The sequence below is a fragment of the Sturnus vulgaris genome, chromosome 1 (genome assembly GCF_052056855.1).
Source record: "Sturnus vulgaris isolate bStuVul1 chromosome 1, bStuVul1.hap1, whole genome shotgun sequence".
NCBI lineage: Eukaryota > Metazoa > Chordata > Aves > Passeriformes > Sturnidae > Sturnus > Sturnus vulgaris.
Genome location: NC_142243.1, coordinates 47,784,026 through 47,810,507, shown reverse-complemented (window position 1 = coordinate 47,810,507; position 26,482 = coordinate 47,784,026). Strand labels below are relative to the sequence as shown.

At 38.2% G+C, this 26,482-nt stretch overlaps 1 protein-coding gene across 1 annotated transcript in view; it reads left to right on the top strand.

Moving 5' to 3' along the window:
• TBX20 (T-box transcription factor 20) overlaps positions 1-22,359 on the top strand; it is a 39,426-nt gene extending 17,067 nt beyond the window's left edge. Inside the window, exons 9-11 of the mRNA XM_088160808.1 lie at positions 1,364-1,440; positions 12,405-12,514; positions 16,747-22,359. Of these exons, the coding sequence (XP_088016934.1) occupies positions 1,364-1,440; positions 12,405-12,514; positions 16,747-17,087 (528 nt within the window). The 3' untranslated portion in view covers positions 17,088-22,359. The remainder of the gene's footprint in view (positions 1-1,363; positions 1,441-12,404; positions 12,515-16,746) is intronic.
• The last annotated feature ends 4,123 nt before the right edge of the window (positions 22,360-26,482 follow it).

Genomic DNA, 26,482 nt, shown 5'->3' with positions numbered 1-26,482 from the left:
TTTCCCTTTGCCAGCATGTCCCTTCCTCTCTGTATTTTGCTCAGAAGACCTCTTTCTCAGAATTAAAAGTGGGGTCCCGTTGTCCTCTTTTTTTTAATATTTTATATAAAGATGTATTTCTCCTCTTTTTTCTTTTTTTTTATTTTGAGGAAGAAGCCACCCCATTTTGGAATATATTTATTTGATGAGACTGTTTCATTGTTTCAGGATTTGGAAAATATCCTCTTTTTTTTCCTGAGTTTTGAGCCACAGCTATTAAAAATGAGGTTGTAGCTTCCTTGATACAGGCTTTTTTTGAGGGAAGTCAGGCTGACACAGCCCCTTAATATGAAATGTTGAAGGCTGTTGATTTTCATGGGCTTAAGCTAGAGTTGGTGGCATTCACTATCCTGCAGGATGGTCCTGTGTTTTCTCTCATAAAACTCTAACTCCCACTTACAATTTTATTTTTAGCTCTTGGAAGAAGTATGGCTAGAAAATCCAAATATCACAATGATGTCTCAGATTTTATTCACCAAATCTAAATTGGTTGGATAGATAGAAAATTTCACAAGAACAAAGGTGCATTTATTTTTCCTGGTCCTCAAAGAAAAAAATTGAAAGCTACCGCCATATGCCTGAAAAGTTTCACCACAAAGGGGAGCTCAGATGTTTTGGGGCAGGAGGGATTCCTGGTCAGTGGGTTGTGCAGTCAAAATGGAAGGGATGACTGGCCAGGTTTATGGCTACCTTTGAAGAAGGGAAGAAAGTTTCTATTCATGATCTGTGTTTTTTCAAGACTGTGATAGTTTCAGTAGGGTTACTCCTTCAATCCAAGCTCTGTCACTTTAAATCTGAGTTTACGCCACATTTTTCCTTCCCTTCCTCAGCCTCTTTTCATACAAAACCAGTTAAACTGCCACTATGTGGTGGCTGGTAGGCCTAGCTGAGAACATTTTCATCCCAGAAAAACCCAAACTGGTAGGGATGTGAAGCCACAGCTCCAGGTCGCTTGAGTTTGTATTGGTTGATGTGCAGCTCCACCAAGCAGGCTCAGCTGTTAGCAGAGTCATTTGTGCTGCTTTTGGAAAAGACAACCTGACTGATGCTGGTAAAGTATTTGGAAGCTGTAAAAGCTGTAATGCTGTCATGGGTGGGCTCCTTCTGCTCTGGGTAACAGGAAGGCTTTGGTCCTTCCCCTGCCGTATGTGCAGTGCACCCTGGTTTGCCTCCTCAGCTTTTGCTGCTCAGGAGCAGTGCATACACACAGGGCACGGGGATAAAATTAGCAGCGAAGTCACAGGGGATGGATTGGTTAACACTTTGTACACTGCAGTACCCTAACACTGTATTCGTGTAATGTTGCTCTTTTCTGTGTTCCCAGATAACCAAGTTGAAAATTGACAGCAACCCTTTTGCTAAAGGATTCCGTGACTCTTCCAGACTCACTGATATCGAGAGGTAATGGGGACTTTCGGTTTACTTTCCATGCAGATAAGATAAAGAGAAGAGAGGGTTTGTAGGAAAAGCATCCTTTCAACTCCTGAGAACCTGTGCATTTTAACATTTTCTTGCTGCATATAGTAAGACTCCTCCACATCCTTTAAAAATGCTTTCAAACTTTATGAAGAAAGAGCTGTTTTGAGTTTTGACATCTGTTCCAGTTGGGGCCAATGTATTTGTCTTCCTCAGGGGGCTTCTTCATGGGGGAAGAGGGTCAGTTTTACAACTTCAGAATGAAAAGCTTTTTTCTTATCGTGCCATTTAATCCTGTTGAGAGCTGTGAATTGAGTCAATGGGAAACAAGGGCAGTGGTCCTGTGAAAAACATCTTTACAGCTCCCGACTGCTCAACATAGTGGAAAAGAGAGAGGAGAGCTCCCAAAATTCACTTCAGCAGTCCCAGACATCAAATTATTAATTACTGCCATCAGGATGACTCCCATAACTCCCACTCTGACAACAAAGATGCCATTTTTGTTTCACCAAAGTTCTATTACAAGCTGCATCAGGGGAAAGCTTTATCTGGAAACTGTTTTGTATATGTACAGCTTATTACAAGCAACTGCTGCCATAGAAAGAGAAGAATTAACCCAGAGCTGAGTTAGGAAATAAACTTCAATCTCTTGGTAGCTTTCCAGCATGTCACATTTTTATGTGTCAAATAACTTGGCAAATGAAGCAAATTAAGCTGCTCGTGTCCTTTAAGCTGGAAGAGAACTCGATGGAGATGGATATAGCACATCCAGTTTTTCCTATGAGCACACAATCATGAAAGAAAGTTTGGAGAGGTCAAAACCCTCCAGGCTCCTATATGGAGATATCCAGATGTATCTGTGAATCATTTTTCACAGGTGCATACAGGGGACAAACTGCTCAATTAAGTCATAACCACAGAGCTAGAGAGCCTCTATAGCACTTCAAAAGTACACCTATCTAAGCAGGCCTATGGATGGGAAATAGTTGTATCCTTTGCATCTTACTAGTGACTGGATCATAAGTGATCTCTTGTAAATGGGTAAAAGAACAGTAGTATGGGGAAAGAAAGCTTGTAGGCAGCAGTGCACATTTGCAAAGTTGTTGAAAATTGTTTCTTAAGCGAAAGCCTTATTGAAAATGAAAACAAAAAAAGAGGTAAATTTAATAAAATAGCATGGCCTGCTGTATTGACAGAATACTGAGGTAAACAACATCCAAAGCTCAGGTTAATATGCAATAAATAGTCAAAGAAGGACCTGTCAGAAGAGGTTTCCTTGTTTTACAGACAGGAGACATCTAACCACACGGCTTTGCAAGGGTGGAAAGAGTCTGAACAGATAAGCTGGGAGAAAAACTTAGTTACCTCTGTGCTGGACGAACTGACTATCGTGGTGCTGGATATGAAGGGAATTTTTCCAGAGGACATCTTATTATAACAGCACATGGCATGGAGTCAGAAATGCTGAGCATAAGCTGCAGTGCCCTTTTGTTTATTGATAAGTATAAGAATGGAGCCTGAGACAGGCAGCCGAGCTCAGGCAAAAATGTTGCCATGAAAGATAAGGCAGACAAACGTGAAGCCTACAATAAATGCAAGAAACAGAATATGAAAAGTATTAAACTTACATTAAAACTCTGGATTTGAGAGCCCAAGTTTGGGTCAGATCTGATTTTGAATTAAATTAGAAAGCTTAGCCCTGATTACTATTGCAATAGTTTTTAAAATTCAAAACCTTCTTCACAACATATCAAGTCATGAGATGACAAAAGTGTAACATGCAAGTGGGCTGGTGAGAGATTGTTTGAGAATTGCCTAAGTTATAAAAATGGTGCAGAAATATCAAAGGGTTTATTTGATTCTGCTGTTAAAATACTCAGGCATAGGAGGACATAATTCTCTAAATGCCCACTGGTTCTATAGATTTCATCTTAGCACCAGCAAAATAACTTAAAGAAATCTGAAACAAAGCAAAGGAAATAGCAAAGGGAGATATGACAGCAGGAAGTATTTCTTATTTGATGTCGATTGCAACTTTAATTGCAAATAGGTGAATCTTGAATAGTACAGCATGACTCTTGCTCAGTCTAATTGGCAACTATAAGATCACTGCTGGAGAAAAATACTTATTTTCCAGGGAAAAAACTGTGAAGGCCAAAACACACTTGCACAGTTCTTGAAAATGGAATAGTTCTCTAGAAAATGTGGAAATACTTTCCCTGCACTGCTCCCTCAGCAGGCGTACACTCAGCACGTATGTGTGTAATCTACAGTGCGGCATGGTGATCTTAATGGCCTCCCGTAAAGCATCCCATGATGCTGGGTCCAAGACAGCACTCATTTATCCTGAGTTCCAGCTTTGCCAAATGACCTAAGTAGTGTGAAAGCACACAGAGCTTTGTATTTCATTTCCAAGTATTTAAGCCTGCTTTTTCCTAAACAGCCTTTGGGGAGGGAAACAAATCAGATCAATTGATCTTTAGAGACCTAAAGAAATTAAATTAGTCTGGAGTCAGTTACTGCACTAAACCATCCAGTAATTGGATTGCTTCTTGTAACTGATTGAAAACAGCCTCTATCTGTAACAATATAGGGAGCTTTTCTTTATAGTAGATCTGAGAGAAAAACACATCTTTTTATGACATGATGACAGAAATTGCACTTTTTTAACCTAATTGAATATGATTTTATAAATATGTGACTTTAACGATTTCAGGCTTCTCATTCTAGATTTACGATCCTTATGTAAGAAATTCAAGCTGCAAATGCCTTTAGGATTAAATCTGTTGGCATTGCATCTGTTGGAGTTGAAATAATATATGTAAAGATAGTGAAATTTGCAGTAGAGACGGTAGGAAGCAGCAAAACTTTGAATGCTCTGTGTTTTCTCTTTTCTCACTGTCTAAATATCATGGAATGGTTGCCTTGTACTCAGAGCTAAATGCAAGGCTTTTAAGTATTGAAAAAATCTTTGGTGGGTTTGGTATATACTGAATTTTTTGTAGGATGCAAGGTTCCTTTTACAATCAACCCTTTCCCTACATTACTTGTGGTAATCTATTTATAGCAATGGGGCAGACTTTATCTGGGGCTACTGTGATTTAGATAAGTCTGACTCACCTTTTGATCTTTTTACATGGTATTTACGTCTCCTCTACTATAAAAAGGCTCCCACAGTGGTTGTGAACGAAAAAATGGAACATTTAGTAGCAATTACCAGAATGTGGAGCTGTGTTGTGGACTATGGAATGCCAGATGGAGTATTAAGGCATTTCTGCTGACAAAAAAACTGCCAGAGGCATAAAGGATGCAGAGACAGAACTCAACAGATGAATTCTTTTCATCCTGAGTCTGAATTTATCTTTTGATTTGTTGTGAAGAATTAGCCTGTTAAAAATAAATAGATAAATAAAACCATCATGATTATGTACCATTCAAAAAATCCAATGAAAAAGGTGATAATTTCAGGAGCTGGAGCCAAGTATGCATTGGGCAAATGTGGGGTGTGAATTTTTAACTATTAAGGAGAGAGTTAAATGAGTATACCCATCTGCACAAGTCCAATAATGCTTCTGGGATACTTCAAGAGGAAATGTGGAAAAGTGTGGTTGCACATCCAAGTAATTTTTAGGCAGAGAAGGGAAGGATGGGGGGATGGAGAAGTTAGAGAGCAGATCCCAATTGGATTTGCATGGTAATAAAATTCCAGATTTTCCCCTGAGGAGCTTCATCTCTGAGATGTGGAAATACACCATGCTGGCTTACAAGTCTATAAGCAAAGCTCATGCTAATGGCTGGATTAGGGGCACTTGCCTGCTGAAGGATCAGTCAAAGCCACGTGCTCAGTGATGAGCTGAGTGCAGCCATCCTCTCTGCCATCCCTTCCCTGCTCACCCTACAGAGCTGCCTTCTGCCCCATTCCTATTTTCTACTGCTGGTCTAGAAGAACTTCCCATACTCTTGAAAGCCCCCTACCAGCAGCCAGAAATACATGCATGCTCTATGACCTGCCCCCACATCCATGGTTTAGTTGGACTTTGCATAGTTCACCAATTAGTCAAACTGCCAGCTGATCTTTTATTCTCAGCTAGTTGTCAGTCTGTGAATGTCAGTAACCAGCCATGAGATATCATCTCTGATGTTTAGGTTGAGAGAAGAAAAGAAGTCCGAATTTAGGAAGAAATACCAAGGATTCTGGCATCTAAACTCCTGGTATCTAGTGCCATTCCAGATGTTGCTGGGGTTACCCCAGCCTTTAGCTGCTACTCCAGATGGGTGGGTGGATTGTCTGTATTTTCTGCATTATCCCTTCCAGAACACTCCAGGGGGCTTGGATGCCTTAGCAAATCTTGAAAGCACTATCTGCCTATGCTTAAACACCTGAATTATTCCCTTCAAATTTGATTCATCTGACTTGGCTTGTTGTTAGCCAGGCAACTGCTCCTTTTCACCCAGCAGAAAGCCCCCTGTGCCACTTAAATCCTCTTCAGTTCACAAGTTTTTAAGCATTCATACTCTGGCTCATTTTCCACTTAGGTTTTCTGTTCTCTATCTTCTTACTTGTGCAAAATAGTATAAATAGTATATTATTCTAGTTGTTTCCACTCACCTCACGCAGATGTAGTGTGTGCATAACAGGTGGGGATGATGTCAAATTAGATCTATGGTTTCCACCCCAGAGAAAGTTTTCCAGGGAATTCTCCCAACAACTTCACAGGACTTTTCTGTACTCACCTGTCATCATTTGGTTGCAGTCAGAATGAAATGGTTACTCTACTGGGTGAAGTGGAACTCCATGGGGCTGGCTATGTAAGATAGTTTTCTCATTTTTATTTGCAGTTGAGACAAGTGGGGTGAGTATATTGATAGCTTCATGCCCCTTCATAAATGTCATTACTTTTCCCATGCCATGGCTTCAGCCGGGCTTTGTCACATCCATGCATATTACAGCTCATTTATATGTCCTGCATTTTTACTGAGAGGGTGACAGTAAGCATAATTGTGAGGTACACGTGTTCTTCTACTGTCATCAAACTCTGGATTTTTTATAATTTAAGACTCATTTTCCTTCTTTCTTGTATATATTCTTGCAGTAATGCATCCATCCAACACTTGCCCAGCAATTTTGACCTTGTGTGAAAATGTTTTGGGACTGTGGATTAGCTTCTGAGCCAGGTCGCATGAGCCACTGTAGCCTGTGGGCCGTGTTTAGTCCCTGGTTGGTTCCGTTTTAATCTAAGCAGTGGAACAGAACTACTTTGTTCTGCTCAAGGATTTGGTCTATACCATGGACCATCCACAAACCTGAACTATGTTCCTATGGTTAGCTTCTAATATTCATCGACCAGTAAGAGCATATGTAGAAAATTAATATGTCTGTATGTTTGCACATATATAAAATAGCAAATAAAAGCCACAGGAACATAAAGCCTGAGTGATATCTGAACAGTGGTTCTGACAGCATAAGTTGTCACTTGTAGCTGCTGTTACAGAAATGTATTTGTTCTTCCTGCTATGTCGTTTTGGTTTTTTGGGAGGTGAGTAGTTTTTGTTGGTTTTTTGGGGCGAGTTTTATTCGTTGGGTGGGGTTTTTTTGTTTAGTTGATTTTTTTGTTTTTTTTTTAACAGACTTGTTTTTAGCACTTGTGTCTTGGACAAATTAGTCATCTTTCCCCTTAAAAAATTTTCTACTACAGTGCGACTTCCGACAAGGTTATTTTTGTGCCTTCTCAGCCCATTTATTCCATCTGTCTTCACCTCACCTCACTTCTGACATCTTCTGTTATCTGGGCTTTCTTCCAAACATACTAACTGGCAGCTACAAAAAAAAAGGAAACCTTTGAAATGTAGAACTAAAGAAGTCATTCAGGCTGCAAACTGATAATTCATACACTTTATATCCTGTTCTGTATTTTTCTTTGTGTTGGACTGAATGGCCAAGCAAAACACGATTGTCAGTTTTACTGTTTTATTATTTTCCTTCTTGTTTTCTTCTTTTTTTTTTTTTTAATTGACATTGCCTTTCCTTGCAAAGAACAAGAAAAAAAGTGGAAAAAAGCAAACCCCATGACACCAGGAACAGGGAGCAGATTCTAGAAATATCCTTACCTTTCTGCATACCTAGCACCTGGATAGCATGGAGTAAAAAAAAGGAGGTTAATACTAAGAGGCTTCTCAGCTCTGCTCTGAATTTTTTACCTCTTGTAATCATTCCTGGAACAGTAACTTGTGAAGAAGACCATAAGTTCAGGGTGTCTGGCTCAGCCACTTGCTCTTTCTCACCACAGTTTGATTTCAGTGTGTTGTCTTCAAAGAAGTTTGAACCTGGCTTCCACTTGGAAGGGTTGGCTGCCCCTTACATCAAACTTCATCCTCTTTGTAGCCATGGTATAGATCTAACATAGATACTAGATGCCCTGGTTTTCCAGCAAGCTACTTATGAATCAGCTTTTCTGAGACTTTCACCAACACTAAATATATTGTCTTAAGTATTCTTGTCCCAAAGGGAGAAGGTAGGCTTCCCATTTCCATCTCCTTTCTGCCAAATTCAGAATCAGTGTCATGGTGATCATCAGGCTGCTGTGCATGTACAGCTGAAGTAGAGTAATAGCAAAAGGAGCAGAAGAAATGACATCAGAGATGCCTGCTCCCACCTACAAAGAAGCCCTGTTCTTTCATCTTGATTAAAGATCCTGCTCAGGGTAATCTGGGACTTTATCATCCCCTGAGAGAATGTTGATAATCTGGGTTGACAACAGAAGAAAGTGAGTACCCTCACACAGAGCCTCAGCTACTTTGTTTTCCACCTTCTCCTAGTTCAAATCCATAGCAAATCTTGGGTTTGGTCTGTAAAGTGTTAGTGAATCATTTGTCAGTTATATCAGGATTTTCCCATCTTTTTTTGGTCCTCCGAGGCCGCTCTGTACATACGGGGCACTGTTAGCTAAACAAGGCCAAAGACTCAGCTTAGAATTGTAAGACTTAAAGCATCCCTAGGCAGAAGTTTAGTTTTGGAATCAGTTGCCAGAAGAGGCAAAAGTGAAATGTTTAATCATGAGGTTAGAATCTGCAGAATAGTCAGATGTTCCCTGTGTACCCTAAACCCTTTCTAATTGATGAATTCTCTCAGCCTTTCACATGCTTTGATTTCAGGTTCAAATTTTGCTGTTTTATTTCTTGGACAAAGGAGACAAGTGCTTCATTCATAATAAGGTTTGTTGACAGGGCTGGGCTCAAAGTGTGCTTCGGCTGGAACGCAATTATTGGGATCAGCCTGAGCTCCTTTTCCTATTATCTCTCTTCACATTTGTCCTTCCTCAGCATCTTCTCTGAGGGTGTGCTTGCCAATATGAGCTTAGTTTTTTCCTTTCCATTTGGCACATGGATCCTTTTTCTCAAGCAGCTTCAGTCCCTAACTTGTTCTTCTCCAGCTTGTCATCTTCTACTATTATCCAGTTGTACACATTGCACAGCTTAATCATAGTAATATATTGTGTGTATGTGCATGCTTTCCCCTCTTCTCTGGGTGTTTCCAAGATATCTGTGAGTTGAAGAATAGCGTGGAAGATTGAAACTTGTTGGTAAACCACACAAAAATATTTGACAGAAAGAAAACATCTTTATTCAATTGGCAACTTGTGATCTCTCTCAGAACAAAGTTTAATGCTACTTTCTTGCTAATAGAAGAAACTGTGGAGTTCTAAGACACATTAAAAGGTAAAAATTGTTAGGTCTCAGTATTAGATAACAAGTCTTATCACAAACAAAACAACAGAAGGACAAAAGTTGAGTATTGAGCAACTGGAAGTCACTTTGTTCTTCAGACTCTTTACTGTGGAACAGTGCTGAAAAATATGCAAAGACAGCTTTTAAAAAACCTCCACCGTACTCTTCACTCTATTTTTTGAAACCGAGCATAGAATCATAAAGTGGCAAAAACTAATTTATAAAATTATTTCCATAAATCCTTTGAGCCACATTGAAATATCTGATGTTGCATACAGAACTATAAAGCCAGAGGTAATAATGTATTTCACTTTTAGTAGTTTTAGTGTAATATTTTGGGACTTTAAAAAAGTATTTTATTAATCCACTCTCCAGAGCACTATATTTGGGATAAACTAAAGGGTTCATACTTCCATAAAGAGAATTTTCAGAAAGATTTTTAGATGTAAGTCCTTTTGTACCCAGTGGAAATAAGGATATAAGAAGGAATCTGTGTTCCAGATTGCCAGCTTTGTTCCTGCATTTTTAACTAGATTTCACAGGCACTTAAGTCTTGTTACAAGTTTTGCTTCCTCCTATGTATCTGCATTGAAGTAAGTCCTAAGGCACTTCTGTCTTTAAAGGGTGGTGGAGGTTAGTGTCCTCTTTCCAACCTATGTGGGAAACTCCAAATGTTTTTGTAGATTAAATGAGTTGTAACTTCTGTCTTCTCTATCCAGACTCCAAGTGATGTTCTCTGAGGATGGAATATTGCAGCATGGTGCAGAGGCCACCACACCCTTTTTCTTTGAAACACAAGGGGAAGGAAAGAAATCTAAGTACAGACTTCTGCTCTTGTTTTTCTAAGTGAAAGAAACAGAGCTTGGAGGATAACTCAGAGATAGGTTTTATGAGTGGAGAAAACACACCAGGTTTTTTTTTTTCCCTGTTTCCTTTTGCACACTTAGGTGTGCTCAGCCTTTTGCATTTTGTAGGTCTGCTTGGAGGTTTACATGAAGTATATGCAGGAAGAAGAGGGGCCACCTGAAGGCTGTGGGGGCAGGTGCCTAAATTCTGGTGTGAATCTCAATGCTTTGCAGTCATGATGAGAGTCATAGCTTCAACCAACCTCTAAAATGAAAATTCAGTATGTGTTTTGTGATTATAGCATAAACAACCAATGTGGTTAGTCAAGATAAGCTCGTACAGTCTTGAATATTGAATCTCAGCTGCACAAAAGGAACTGTTTCTGTGAGATTAGTTGCTTTCCCTGCTCCAAGTTTCCACATTCCTCTGTCATAAAAAACTTTGCCTCTTGTGCCGATGAATGAGATTAATCTTCCAAAACCTTTTGCATACTATCTGCAACACTACATCATAAAATAAATAAATAAATCTACCACAAAGTTCCCTGGTTTCAAACTTTGCAGATTCAGGGTTCACTAAGAAGTCATCTCTCTTCTTCCTTTAAAAGAAGAAACTCATATAGAATAATAGAGTTCTCTGTCTAGCATACAAACCCATCTGGAAAGAATTTAGTCTGCAATAATTGTGGGCATTTGATTTAGCTTTAAATCCCTGTAGGTAATTCAAATGTAAATTTATTGGGGTGAGTTTATCCTCAAGCCGCCATTGGATCCAATGTTTTAGAGGTGAAATTGGCCCTCTGTGCTAAAACTACAGCCTGCACTGTTTCTGTTGCATCAGGATATTACTGCATGTTGTAATCTCTGCCTTTTTAAGCAGAACTTTACTAGAAATAAAGTCAAAAGAGACAATACAGACAATAACCTATATTAAATTAATTTTTCAGACCTTAATAGACTAGTCATTCTTTGATTATGAATATGTTTATATACCAGTATTTAAATCACTCAGACAACACTGGTCTAATTTGTTATTCTGTTATGCTGTACTCATTTGAATTAGCCCTTTTGGTCAAGTAAAATTCTTTGCATTTCACATTCTGAAGAAAGCCTTATGTTTCAAGAGGCATTCAGCATATAACGTAAACAATGCCATCTGTCTTTTTCTTTGGAAAATCTTCTTCGAGATGGCCCTAATATGCCTACTGTTTTCAATCACTTAAAAGGCAGTAATCCAATTATATCATCCTCTATGTAAGAACTGCCATTGCTTTCAGTCCACTTCCAATCCTGACACAAGTAAATCACTTTGATAAGATCCTCTTTTTATTTATTTTTTTTGAGACACTAGCATAAGTAATGATGCCAGTGATAGACCAAGGACAAAATGACCATAATGGACTTTCTGTAGAAAAGGAAAACATGTGCCATTGTGATTTATCATGTTACTTGAAAAATATTTTTCCTTGGAATTTCTGGAACAGGCACACTCTCTAAGCAAAGGGCATTAGCAAGTATGAATGGACAAATGGTAAATTCAGGCAAAACCTTCATCAAGTAGCAGATTTAAACAACTATTGCTACTTAGATTTCTTAAACAGGAACAGAAGGTCAAAGCCATTTTGGAAATGTGCCTAGGTCATTTTCATCTTTGGTGTAATGCCACCTACTTACACGGAAATATGCTTGGAATGTGAAAGGTTGGATCTTCCTTACAAACTACTAAGGCTTATCGTCCAGATATGCCTTCCTTCTATTTAAAAATGGTTTGGGTGAGTTCAGTGCTTTGTGCTACCAGTGAGGCAGGGGCCTGGCAGACACATCTAACCTCCCAGAATAGATGTGGCATGAGATCGGTAGTATCTGCAGACTTCCTGCTATGAACTGCCCTCGACTCCGATGCTGAGAGAGCATAGTCAGAGCTGAGTTGTCTCTGGACACACCTATCTTTGCCCCCGCTTTCAGAAAAGGGGGAGAGCAGCAAATGAGGTGGTCATGTGCAATACAAAAGCTTGTTTGAAAGGAGATGAACCACAGGTGTCTCTTTGAACCCAGATTCATCACTCAGCACAAATAACTGCAGAGTTTGCATTTTCAAATTTATGATGAGTGCTGGTCTGATATTCAGTGTCTGAGACCACATCCAGGAAACACAGTAGAAAGTTCACTCTGCTGAAGAAGCTGGTAAGCGGTGATTCACAATACTAAAAAAGGCAGGTCAAATCTGGCATTTCCAATGTCGTACTATGAGGTAAGTCTTTTGTTAAGTAACTTTGGAGAGCCTGTGTGATCTGAACAGGAAAAGGCACTGAATTTACGTTAACGAGTTAGGATGCTGTTTAGGAAGGTATTGATACACTAGGTTGTTTCCTTTTACAGAGAAAGTATGGAGAGCCTTATCCAAAAGCATTCCTATGCCCGATCCCCCATTCGGACCTATGGAGGAGAAGATGATCTTGGAGATGACAGCCAGGCAACACACAGCAGAGGTAGGAAAACTTGCTCATGACGTAAGCTGTGGTGACTCAGTTATCCTTGAGAAAAGCAGGACCACGGTACTGTAGTACTCTAAAGTATTTATTTGGTGTGTCTCTCTGTTATGAAGTCATATAATGAAGAAGAATACTTTTTACCTTTCGGCTCTTTGGGACATCTGATATGCTCATGGCACTGGTATGGGTGTTTCTATTCAGGAGGCAGTTCTAGAGATGACCATATCATCTTTGCCATCAGAAGAGAATTAGCTCTGCTCCCTCTTCAAGATGTCTGCAAACCAGAAAACTTAATTACTATGGTGCTGAGAACAAACTAACACTCCCCATCTCTTGGCAGGACTTACTATCTGGGCTCCACACCACTTGTAAAGTACCATGTAGATGTGCCACTTCCTATCCCTCCAGCCTTCTGTGAACAGAGGACTCAATTCTAACCATCTTCAACCAGCCTGTGGTTAAACCCACTTTGCCTCCTCAGGAAGAAAATTTGGTAGCTCCCTGAAAAATTTAGTTGCTTAATTGTTATCTGTTATTCTCTTAGAGGTGCTGTTCTTGCTGAAGCTTTATCAAACAATTTGTCTGCATCAGCAGTAGCAGAAGTAGCAACAAGACAGACTTGTTCTTTGTGGGGAGAGTTACTGGAGAAATTACATCTGTCATAGTTTACCACTGGAAATAGATTTCAAACCCTTCCTGTAGGATTGCTGACTAGCATAAATTTATGTTGCATTATACTTTGCATGTTGACTTTGTGACCTGCCTGATATGCCACAGCCACTTGAGGTAAAGCAGTTGTAGCTGTCTTCCAACTGGCAGTGCCCTTGTCTTGTCCTCTAACTTCATACAGTGCTGCTAAGATAAGAGCATTATTTCTGGTCATGAGCTCTTTGGACTTGTGCAGGGCAAACACACTTATTTTTAACCATGAGTTGCTCTTCAGCAAAATGTGATTAGGTGGGCTTGTTTTTATACATCTATTCTAGATTACTCAGTTTCTGAAGCAACTCTTCACCTGGTATGATGCCATCCTTTCACATAGTTCTCAGGAATTACCTTGCTTCATGTCAACTTAGATCCTAGGCCAGCTATCATTGAAGACAGTATTACATTTTCCATTGCTGGAAGTGCTCAGAGCAAAACACCTTCTCTTCAAGAATAAAATTTCTCCCTAGTATGATGCCCTCCCTTGGGAGTGACAAAATGAACCAGGTGAACCTCAGTACGAGAGCTGCCACTAATTCTCTTCAGAAGAAAGTCCTTAGAAAGGTGTCATGGGGGATATACTACTTTATTACAATTGATTTTATGTGTAATAAAAGAGTACAGTTCTGCATTTGCTTACAATATGGCAAATGAATAAGTGAGGAAAAGTGTGAACCATGGCAAAGAACTTTTTTCTAATCTGGGAGCCATATGCTACATGGGATGTGAGTGCTCTGGGCAACCAGAGACCTGCACAGAGGGTAAATCATACTGCTCTTACATATGAGTAACTGGTACTGCCTTTGCTCTCTCTTTAGATCTAGTGTCCTTAAATAAGGAAAAGTCCTCCAAGATACAAGGAGAGGAACAATGTTCTTATTGAAATTCCATAGACAGTTTAATTTCAGCTGATAAATTTTAAAAATTACCTTGCATGCAAAACTGATGGATGTTCCCCCATAAAAATAAGAGTTGAGAGCCAAATACCTATGCATTGCTGGGTGATGCGTGTCATAAGCTCTTTGAGACCTTGATTGCCTCAGAACTACTAATTCCCTTGGTGGTGGCAAAAGTGGTATGTAAGACTTTTAGGAATATTAAACTGCAATTAGAGTCCAAATCAGTTGGAGCAGGAAAGGATGCTTGAAGTTCCTAGTGAAAATATTGAATAGTTAGAGTTGGAAGGGACCTTTAAAGGTCATGTAGTACAAACCCCCTTCAATGAGCAAGGACATCTTCAACTAGATCAGGATGCTTAGAGTCCCATCCAACTTGACCTTGTATATTTCCAGGGATGGGACATCTGACTCCTCTCTGGGCAACCTGTGCCTCTGTTTCACCACCTTCATGGTAAAAAATTTATTTTTTATATCTAGTGTAAATCTATCTACTTTTAGTTTCAAACCCATACTCCTGTTGTGACAGATCATGCTAAAAATTTGTTCCCAGCTTTCTCATAGGTCTGCTTTAAGCACTGACAGGCTGCAATTAGGTGTCCCAAAAGTCTGCTCTTCTCAAGACTCCACAACCCCAATTCTCTAAGCCTTTCCATATAAGAAAAGTGTTCAAGCCCTACAATCATTTCAGTCATTCACGAGAGAGAATCACACACCTTATTCTGCATAAAACAAAGAAATAAATAGCAGTGATAGACTTGGTAATTACTTCGGCACCCTACCAGAGCATTCTCTGCTCAGCCAGTTTCAGCCATCTAAAAATGGAAGCAGCTAACCTACAGTACAAGATGTCTAATTCCAAAGGAATTAACAAATAGGAGATATATAAATTCTATGGAAACTCTTTAATGCATAATTTCTCTGTGTCTACATCTACTCCATAGTAGCCACCTGGAAAAGAGCCAAATGCAAACCTTCGGGCAAATCCAGATCTGCACCCTGCTTTACCTGTTGTGCAGTAATGCTCAGATACCTTCTGATTTGTCAAGGGTTTCACTGTGGTCTGAGAGTAATGTGTCATCCGTAGAGTTTGGCTCTGGATCCTAATTTCCTAGCAGTTAGGGTTTGGTTCAGTGGTAGGACAAGGATTTGGTTCAAGTTTATTTCCACTGCTAAATTGGCACAATTTCTTTTTCCTGTTACTGGACTATTTTACTTGTTTAATTAAGCCGAAGAAAAATAATGCATGATTTGAGAATATATCCCATAAGGGACTTTTTATTTCTGTTGGATTTTGCTTATAGTTTTGGTTTGAATATGTGGCTATGATTGGTTACTTTACTTAATTCCAGTAAGTTTTCCTTGATGGATAGAGGTCTTTATATGTTTTCATTCTACAGTTTGGATGAACCATCCTTCTTGAATCAGACTTATGAAACTAGTACCTGTTACGAAATTTGTTGTCTCAGAATGTTTTGCAATACTGAATTGAAAATATATATTATCAAATACTTTTGCCAACAAATTTATTTTCTAAAGTAAGAAAGTTGGTCAAGTAAGAAGATACATAAGAGACAAGAGTTAAATTATTGTTTAAAGAGGAATACAAAGAGTTTATTTATATCATTTTGTTGTATTCCCCATTTCTAGAAATCAGTCATATAATGATGACCAGATGCATATCAGAACTACAGAGATGAAGGGCAACACAATCATCAGTTTATTTGAAAATAACCATGTGTAATTATAAAAAAAAAAATTTTCCCCCAAATTTTACTTTCAACATGAAATATGTAATTAGTTCTAATTTTAAGCAACTATTTTTCATTTTTTAAATGATTCCTCAATTTTCAGGAAGAAAACATATTTTAAAGAGTTGGAAGATTATTGGAAATAGTTTCTGAAACTTTTCAGATTAAGCAAACCCAAAACAAAATGACAAACAGAACACTTCCATTTGATCAAAAGCAGATAATTACCTTCAGAGAAAGTTCTGCACATCTTACTAAGAATTAACATTAGTGTTGTTTATTAGAGTACTGCACACAGTTAGAAATACAATAAATACTTTGACAGTTATGTTTTTAGAATTTTTTGTTCTATATAATGGAAAGAATCAGGTTGACTGGAAAGATGTTGTATTGACAAATTTAACTGGGATAAAAAAAAAAAGGAAAACTTGTAGTGCAAATTACATTTTTCTGTATTTTTGCCACACTGAAATTTTAGGGAAAAAAACCCGAAGCAACAGTTCTACTAAGGATTTGCTGTAAAAATCTACAAGTATGTCTTCAAAACAGGGATGTAATACACTGAGCTTTCATGCCAGAGTAGATATTTAGTTTTTAGTGGCAGCATTACAAGACACTTCATATCTAAAACGCTCAATGTGCAAAGCTGATTTTACTGTTGAAATCACAGCAACTAGCTTCTGAAAATGGATATTTGTCTAAGATATAGTGCTAAAGGACAGAAGCAAATAACATTTAAAAGACGGAAGTATTTCCCATGACAACAGGTCATTGAAACCAGGCTTGCTATGAAAGACTCATTTTCTCCCTTTTTGCTTCTTTATCGCCTCTGTGTGTTGCAGTGCCAATGTTAGGTATTCTTTCTCTTTGCTTACAGGGTCAGCCTTTACAGCATCTGATAACCTGTCCCTCAGTTCCTGGGTTTCCTCTTCAACCAGTTTTCCAGGATTTCAGCATCCACAGTCTTTGAGTGCCCTGGGTACCAGCACTGCATCCATAGCTACACCCATTCCTCATCCGATCCAAGGATCTCTGCCTCCGTACAGCCGCCTGGGAATGCCTCTTACACCCTCTGCTATAGCCAGCTCCATGCAAGGTAGTGGCCCCACTTTCCCATCCTTCCACATGCCAAGGTACCACCATTATTTCCAGCAGGGTCCTTATGCAGCTATCCAAGGACTGCGTCACTCTTCTGCAGTGATGACACCATTTGTATGAGTGACGTAAGACAAGAGGAACACAAGATTTTAATTTTGCAAGTTTGCTACAAAAAAATATAAGAGACCTTCCTGAAAGGCCTGTGGCAGGAGTGCTGAACTCATAACAAACCAGCTAAGAAAATGCATTGTGGATATAGATTCCTCTTTTGAGGGATCACAAGAAGAGAGCATGTGGCTTGGAGCTGCTCACAGCCAAAACAGATCTCGAAGTCCCCAAGATCTTTGGTCGTGTGCAGCTTGTTCCAAAGGTGCACTACACCTGATGGAAAGAAATTATCTTTAAGCAGCAGTGTAAAAACTAATTATCTATAGGTCTTTTTTCATATGCTAGATGAATTCCAAAAAAGACAATACTCTTACTCATCTTCATCTCTTCTTATGACTGATGAGCATCTAAACAGAAAAATGTATTGCTATAACTTTGAGCATGTTTTAGGCTATCTCAGCATACATTTGCCGAAAACAGGACAAAGTGGAGACCACTGTCCTTTTTAAGACTGGCATATATTCACCAAAACCATGATTTCTTAGTTGCTACTATAATCACAAAGAGAACATTATTAACAAGTCTTTCTTTTTTTCTTTCTTTGTTTCTTTCACAAAACACTTATCAGTTCCAAAAAAAGAACTGTGTTACAGGACTGTAGTAGTAACAATGTATTTTGTCCTTCATTCTAAAAGGAAGTGTGTCCTATATCCAAGGAGGAGCAGTTTAACTGTTGGTTAAGGTATAACGAAGAAAAATTTTGATTTGGAAAAATCTGTTACTTAAAAACCCAAGATTTCAAATTTTAAAGCAGTACTTTGCTACTGTGCATGCCACTGAAGACCTCTTTCCAGCTGGATATGCATGCCAAATTAACGCAATTTTCAGTCTAGATCAGTCTATAGACTCTCTGAATCAAAATATAATTATATATATTGGTATGAGTGGCATTGGAGTATCTTTCCACTTGTTCTGATTTTATTAGGTTTGGTCATGGCTGTTATTATACAAGCTCCTTGGCCAGGAAAATGAGGGTTGTACTATCAGCTTTTTCATGTCTCACTAGAATGGTAGAGTTTCCTTAGGAAAATATCAGTACAGAACTTCACACAAAATTTAAAAAAAATTCATATCTGACTTTTTTTTCAGTTAGTATTTGGGACTCTCATTCAAAGTACTGTCCCCTTTTTCTAGTATGTTGTGTCTGATAAAATGGAGGAGGCCTAAGAAAATAATGATCTTGTCTGCAGAGAGCTAGCATGAATCTTTTGCACTGCTGGAAACAGTACCAGTGTGATGCTGGTTTTCTGTGTGGCAAGAGCTGGGATTCCAGTGTAAATAATAAGTTGACACAGAGTTTCTGTATTCTGTATTGAGTTGTATCCAAGCTATATGTGGTAACAATCTACTGACAAAAAAGAACTAGCATATATAATCTCATATGTTACAGATTTCTACAGAGCTGGAACACAAGCCAGACTTATGTCCCACTATTTTCCTCTAAAAATTTGACCATTCTGTGTTGGGGTCATATGGTAAAAAGCAGAGTGCAGTATACTGAGTCACCTGCTCCCATCTCTGCAAAGTGAAAGGCAAGGCACATGCAACCCACAGAAAAAAACCATCATTATGTATTATCTAGTAGCTGAATTCAAAATCTTCTCAAGTTGGCTATTTCAATCACCTTTTCAACCAAGTTATCTGCAATATCACCATAATTCCTCATTAATCACTGGACCTGCTGATGAAAAATTACCTAGGCAATTTGCAACTCCTGTGCTCTGTATGTAAATAAAAATGAAAATTTATTTAAAATTCAGACTTGCTACAAGAAATTCCATAAATTAATACAACCGGCTCTGCAGTAAAATATTCTGCAATATTTAAATGGCTCAGACTCAGACACTGAATTTGTCTTGGTGTGCCCAATTATTAGATTTTGCTGTAGGCTATCAGATTCACAGGAAAACTGCATGTTGCAAGATTGTGCCTACTTACAACTGGTTTTGATATAAGCCCCCTATTTTCAGGAAATTAGGTGATACTGACCCTACAAGAATGAAATTCTTCAAGTACACATGACTCTACAGAAACAATAATTGCAGAAGAAGTTTGGAAGAAAGTTTTCTCTTCAGTTGTTTGACTTCTGTTAGAGTTGTATGAAGACCCTAGGATGACATGCACTAAAGCCTGTGGGAAAATTCTGTTTCTTTTATCTGGTTCCTTCTGCAGCTTCATTAACTTATCTGGAGTTGCAGGGGATATGGTTAGGTTCAGGATTCAAGCCAGTATACTTGCATCAGGAAAGGGTCAAGTAAGTAGGCAACTTTTACATGACTCCAGAAACAAGTTTGAAATGGGCTGATTTAGGCATAGTCGACATGTGACATAAAGGCTGCTCATACATGACCTTCTTTCATGAAGCAAATTCAGAGAAATAAACTGTACAATCTTTTCAGCCCCATCCCAGTCCCTGCTCTGAGAACACCAATATTTGGCATGCAGAAATGTCCCTGATGCTGTTTCAGAGAAAATTCTCCAGGCCCATTCTGGAGAATGAAACTGGATTTTGACAACTTCATTTACAAAAATTAGTAAATGAAAGAAAAGTGCTTTCCACTACAAATGAAGTGTGAGTCATATCTGAAATAACATAGCAGTAGGCTGTCTCAATATAAAAAACAACTCTTCATCCAAATTCTCTCTAATGAATTTTGTATTACAGATGATGCAGAATTAGCTGTCAAAATCCACAGCTTGATTTTTCCAGTCAGACCAAGTCTCTCTCAGTGGGCTTGTCCCTCCTTGTGCTGCTCTCTGATGGCTTAATTTCTTTGCAGCAGAAATCCATTGGGTTCCCCACTAATGTAGAATCACAGGCAGGTGCCAAGTAAGGGAATGAAGGCAGCTTGTGAGAGATTTCCTCAGGAATGAGATCAATAGGTATGTCCATTCCTCACTCCCTCTTCTTTGCCCTCACAGTCCTACCTACAAAACCTGTTGCATAGATTTGAGGCTAAAGGGATTAAGTTCACAGAGGCCACATTATGTCCAGTGAAGAGGTGTTGCCACCTCACAGTATTTCTGCTCCATGTCTCTCTCACCTTCCTGTGGGCCTGGGGAAGCATGGGAATGATTCCAGGAATACAATTCTTGCCCAACTGAAATCAAATGGAAATTTATTGACAGTAATGGGGGCAGGATTTCATTCCCTATTGTCATCTAAAAATAAAGTCTGACAGTAAAAACAGTGGCTTAAATGAGAGCAACAATATAGGAACAGTACAGAAAAGATTAAAACTCAAGTACAAATCAGCTTTAGCACTGAACTCACAACTGGAAGAAAATGAATGTAAATTTGTAATTAATTGGTTAAAGAGTTAAATCACTTATGCTAAAAAAAAAAATAAAAAATTTAATTATATCCACCACATTGACAATAACCCAGTAATTTATTTAAGGACTTGCTGTACTGCTGTCAAAATTGTATCACTTTCAGGACAGAACATCTGCTGTTGGTAGATGGGCTAGGAATGCCAAATATGATCTAGAATTTATTTTACAAACACAATTCACATTTTATATCCCATGAGAAGTGCTCTTCACTTTTATGAGCTTTTTTCTTGGCCCAGAAAAATGAAGCTGGTTTATGGTGTTTGATTTTTTTTGGGGGAAGAGTTGTTTGCCTTTTTTTAAGTAACGTGGAGAGAACATGCCTGAATATTCAAAGAGAATGATAAAATTTTCCTTTGAAGTGTTGCAAGTATTTTTGTGTTTTTGCTGAATTTCCATTTTATCCATAGATCATCAACAATCTCCAGTCTTTAATCCAACAAAAGCACCCCATACATTAACAAAACTGATTTGGATGTATTTATCTGAATTATTTTTTCTTTTACTTTTGGAGCCCTGAGAATCTAAACACAAAACCACCCATTTTTAATTTATCTCTTGCTTTATATGGCCTGAGGCACTGTCAAAGATAGCAAATCAATGCCACTGGGTTTCAGTCCTACTCTTCTGGGTGCTAACTGAAAAACAAGCATAGATCAAGTAGATAGAATTCCTAATGGAAATGCTTCTTCATGTGTCCAAGGATGGTAAGTTTTATGGCAGCTAACATGCTTGGTACCACAACTTTCAGAATGCAATTGTAGAATTTCTCACAGACAGTTTTACCCATAAAGGCTGAGACACTGCATCAACAAGTACACATATAAGAAGATGTTGCCGTTTCCAATATCCAGCAACACTAACTGGCATGTGAAAAGGAACCTTTTTTATTTGAAATGCATTTGGGCTGGCAACTTGATTATGTAGTGTATCCTTTTAATATGTGTGTACTATGCAGGAATGGAAATATCAATGAAAATTTTTGCAAAAACTTGGGATAGTTTCCAAAAGTGTAAGTAAATATAAATTGTGGTAATTTACTCCTACATAATGGTAAAAACAACAGTGAGATCAGAGTAACACTTACGGCTTCTTGTCTTGAGGAAGTTGTGCCTACAGTGCATATACTCATCATCTGCAGGGGGATGACACTCACTGCAAGATTAATTTTGGTTTTAGTGAGATTTTATTCTCGCTATTCTTTACAGAGCATTTTCTCCTGCAGGAGATGTGGTTTCTTTATCAACCACCTACTCTTGGCCAGAAGATTTATGTATTACTCTGTAATCAAATGTCCTTGCATATAATCTATAGATTATCAAATGACAACTTCTTTTTCTTTTTCTTTTTAAGGAAAAACTAAGCAGTGAATTAAATAAGCTCTGAAGTAACTTTTCATGATAGTTTAAGGACAAAAAGTACAGTTTGCTGTATTTTACCTTTAGCACATTTAAACTTTTTTTTAAATTGTACCTTCAGAAACACGTGGAAAGATTCAGTTTAAAAATAAGAAAGGTAAAAAACCTGGATGTAGCCTCTTTAACAGAATGTACCACAGTTCTTCTGTTTGCTGTGTTGACTTTGTTGTTTATAATGCATTGCGTGAGCACATTCACCATGTACCGAAGTGTGTGTTGATGTGTATGGGTTGGGGGTAGAGGGAAATCTTTTTATGGGAAAAAAAAGTTGTGAACATATACTATGAAGCAACATCTAATGAAAAGTTTCTTTTTAAGTGCAATATATTTATTTCTGCTAGAAATATAATATCAACATTACGTAATATTTGAAGCACTAAATGTTATTTGTAAACAGCTTAAAATTATATATATATCACAAAAACTGTACAGAAGTGCAAATGTGTGGATATTCAGTTTCTTTCATTAAAATATTGGGTGTTTTGATATATCATTCTTATTTAGTCAAATCTTTCTGCTTCTGTTTTTTTCCTCTAACCAAGTTGCTGAGGGCAGTGGAACCAGTAGCAGATGTTTCTGACAGTACCCAAAATTTGTTAGGGCTGCTTATCTACAAAAGTGATCTAAATCTTGGATTCATATGGAGTGATAGTTGTGTAGTTAAATAGAAGTGTACTTTGCATGGATTTACACAAATTATTTCTTTTTCAAAATGCTTTGCAATCATATTCATAAAAATTCCTGGGTTTGCCAGCAGAACCTAAATAAATGGCTGAAATATGGGGTTCTCAAGATAGTAAATAGAGACCTAGGAAATGGTATAAGAAGACAGTGGAATTAGGTCTGTTAAATCAGGAGAAGTGAAGAATGTAAAGAAGTGAGGAGTAAATTCCTCTCCATAAATGCTACAGGCTTTTTATTTAAAAGGATTTTATTTCAATTATAATAGCATATATTAAAGCAAGAGAAAGTCAGCTGAGACTCTGTGAGAAGATAGGTTGAAAGGATAGTGCAGAAGGCTATCTTTCCCAATTAATTACAACTGTACTGATTACCAAGGAGTAGAAACAGCCTTGTCTGCCCAATGAGGTTGGGTGTTATAAAAGAGTGGGCTAGCTGGCCACAAGTTACAGTTGGAGCCTAAGACCCAGAGTCTGCTGGCTGTGCTGTGAGGAGGTAAGGGGCAGGTGGGGGCTTAGCCAGTCATGCAGAGGAGTGAAGGGGTCACAGCTTTTTGGAACTGCCTGTGAGGAAAGGAGTCAGTACTGTGTGGAGTTGCCTGAGAGAAGTCCATTGAAAGAAGGCATGAAAAGTTTTTACTAAAGGACTGGTGATTATGTCAGTCATGTTTGTCTCAACATAATTGCAACAAGACTCTATCTAAGGTATTCAAAGAGGAAAGATAGTGATGCGTAGTACAGGATTACCTAGAGAGTATAAGGAGCAGTACCTATCATACAAGGTCTTTTAGAACAGGTTGAACGTGCACCACTCAAGAATGATGTGATTAATGCAAATCTTGCCTTAGGACAATCAAATGATCTCTTGAGGTGCTCCCAAGCTTCCTACAAGAGCCATCCCTTAAAGCAGCTTCTGACAATATTCTTAAGTTGCTCCAACAGTTTTTGTTATGCACTTGTAGTTTGTCTTGTCCCCAAATTGAGATCAGTTGCTTGGTCTTTTGCAACTAGGTCACATGATCCCTGGCTTGTAACGAAGCTCATGGGGTGGAAGAGCTGTGAGGTTCCAAGGAACAGTAGCAGCAGCATTGTCTTGGTTTGTGAATGTAAGCAATGAGATAACAGCCTGAGGTGATTCAAACCTACCTTTAACTATGCTAAATGGCAACGATGCATTAATGTATCTTATTAATGCTTGGGACGTATGAAAATTAGGATAGATCACTGAGTTGATAACTCCATATGATGCCTTTTGTCTCTGTATTATATTTTTATGGCACCTTGGTAGCAAAACACCTGCATACTCTCATGGATATTCAATGCTGTGAAAGTCTTTTGCTTAACCTCAGGCTAAGGGGGCTTTCTTGATTACAAGTAAAACCAAACATGAGCACTGGCACTTTCCTGAATCAGAACTATTGGCTCTACACTGGCTCAAGATATAGTTAATGTCAATGGTCCCATTGAAATCTGCAGGCTTGCTTGCATAAAGTTAAATCAGTGCTTAAGCATTGCAGTGGCTCTGCAACAGCAAAACTCCTTGTGCTTTTGCAGAATTAAGACTTTTGGGAACAAGTTGTCTGTACAACAAACACCTCTAATTGGAGTCTTTATCTGCTATTTTCCGGGGAATTCAACAAAATGAGGATTCTGAACTGTCTCCTGATAGGGTTACTTTGAAGAGACTAATGAGTAGTCATGATGACTGCAGGCTGCTTTGTGTACCACATTTAGAAAACAGATTTATATCCAAATTATCTGTCTTGGAGACAAGCAGTGCAGAAAACAAATTATTTGGAGCATTCTGTTTTCTAAACTTCCTGTGCAGGAGCACAATGAATGCACAATTTAATGGTATACTGGAAATACAGAGCAATAAACAATATTTTAAATCCAGAACACTTCAAATACACATAAAATATTTAGATTATATACCATCAGTTCAATATATTAAAGCTAACAATAATAATTAATAATAACTCTAAAAATTAAACTGCCAGTGGTCTAATGTTTAAGATCTTTACTAAAGTTAGTTGCTGATAATCAGGGTTGGTCAGTGAGGCTTTAAGGACCTTTGCAGGCAGTACAGAAGGTAGTCCTTGCTCTCCAGAGTAATAACCAGAGTGACCAAGAAAAACCTATGGGGATGCCTGCCAGAAAACTTGGACAGAGATTTTTTTTTTTTGAAGAGTAGCATAATAATTTCTCCCAATGCAGAGAGTATTAGATATATCATCGCTGAAGCATTTTTAGCTTTGTTAATATAAAACATAATTTGACAGGCAGACACATCAAAATCCAGTATTTTTAAGATTTTTAGGATGGAAAATAGGTGTATTGCAGGAACTGCATTGACTAACTAATTTGATAAATTAAAACCAAGCAACCGTTCTCAAGCAACAATTTTTGCCTCTTGATTGTCTTTGAATTGTCTTTATTGTTCCCTACGAGGAACATACCCAGTAATTTTGAGTGGTTTTAGGGTATTGTGTCCTAGAGAATCTCCTGGGCTTGGGTTATGATTTCACAAACTCCATGAGCACCCCCTTTCTCAGAGACTGTGTTTTCCTGTGTTTGGAGAAGGGTAGTTGCAGAAATGGTTGTGAGCTGAATGGCTGTCCTTCAGATATGCAAGAAGCACTCGGCTAACTTTGTTTAAATTATCAACAATTGCAGAATAACTCAAAGAGTAAGATAAATTAAAAAATGGAAAATACTTGCATCTGAATCTGTAATTGATGATATTTAGAGCAAATAATCCCCCAAAAGGTGGAGGTGATAACAGTTCCTTGAACAGTTGTGGCTTTTCTCTATTTAGATGCTTAACTTTGGTCAGGTGTTCTGAGAGAATCATAGAAAAAACAAAATACATAACAAAAAAATCTGTGTCTGTCCCAGAAGTCTGTTAACTGCGCTTTCAAAGGCAATGCATTCATATAGCTTTGTCACCTCAAACTAAAATGATTCTTGTGCTTTTTAACTAAGTCTCAGTCTTAAGGCATCTTAAATGATGTGAAAGGAATAATATGGAATTGGTGAAGTTCATGATGTCTTTACTGCTAGTCTGCACTCTCTTCCAGTCAGCTTCTTGGGACAATACATAATTTTAAGTATAAATACTAAATCATTAAGTATTTGGTGTCATCAGAAACCACTCTCTCTTTGAGTTCTCACAGAGGTGAATTAAATTGTGATGCTTAAACTGGTAGTCTGCACTTAATAGTGGTCACTGAAATTGGACTGGTTAAAATCAGGGTTTTTTCAATAGAAAATCCCACATGATTTTCTGAAACAAGAAGCCTGTAGTGTTCATTGGTCTTTACTCTTGTGTAAAAGTCTAGTGGGAGAGAGCAGTTTCTGTATCTTAAAGACATGGTTGATACATCATCAAAAATCAATTATTATTTCTTCCTGTGCTCTCTCATGATTGATCCCAAGGCAGCCAAAGGAGGATTTACTTTTTATCTTGATGCAAATTGTTGGCTGTAAGATTTGCATTGATAATATCTGAACATGTACTGAGGGTTTTGGAGTGGCAGGCTTCAATTGCCTTCCCTCTGAATGACATAGCTTTCAAACTTGAGACACCAGTCATACTACTCATCTCCAATGACATTACAAATAAGTTAAGAGTACTCAGGATTTATTAGCCTGACTTTATTTAATCTCTCCATTTTCAGTTAACATGGTCACCTCAAACATTTTCAGAAGATGATTAGATTGTTCCAGATGGTTAAAGACTTTGGCCTTCCTTGCTCCCTCATTTTACAATGCACTTGGAATCCTGTACATTTTTGGTTGAATATATAACAGCCTAACACTTGTGCCCCCATAATTTCCTTTACAAGGCTTTAAACACTTCAGAGTTGTTTTAAAATGAATTAGTAGGTGTTGTAGAGCCTATCTAGCACTTAAG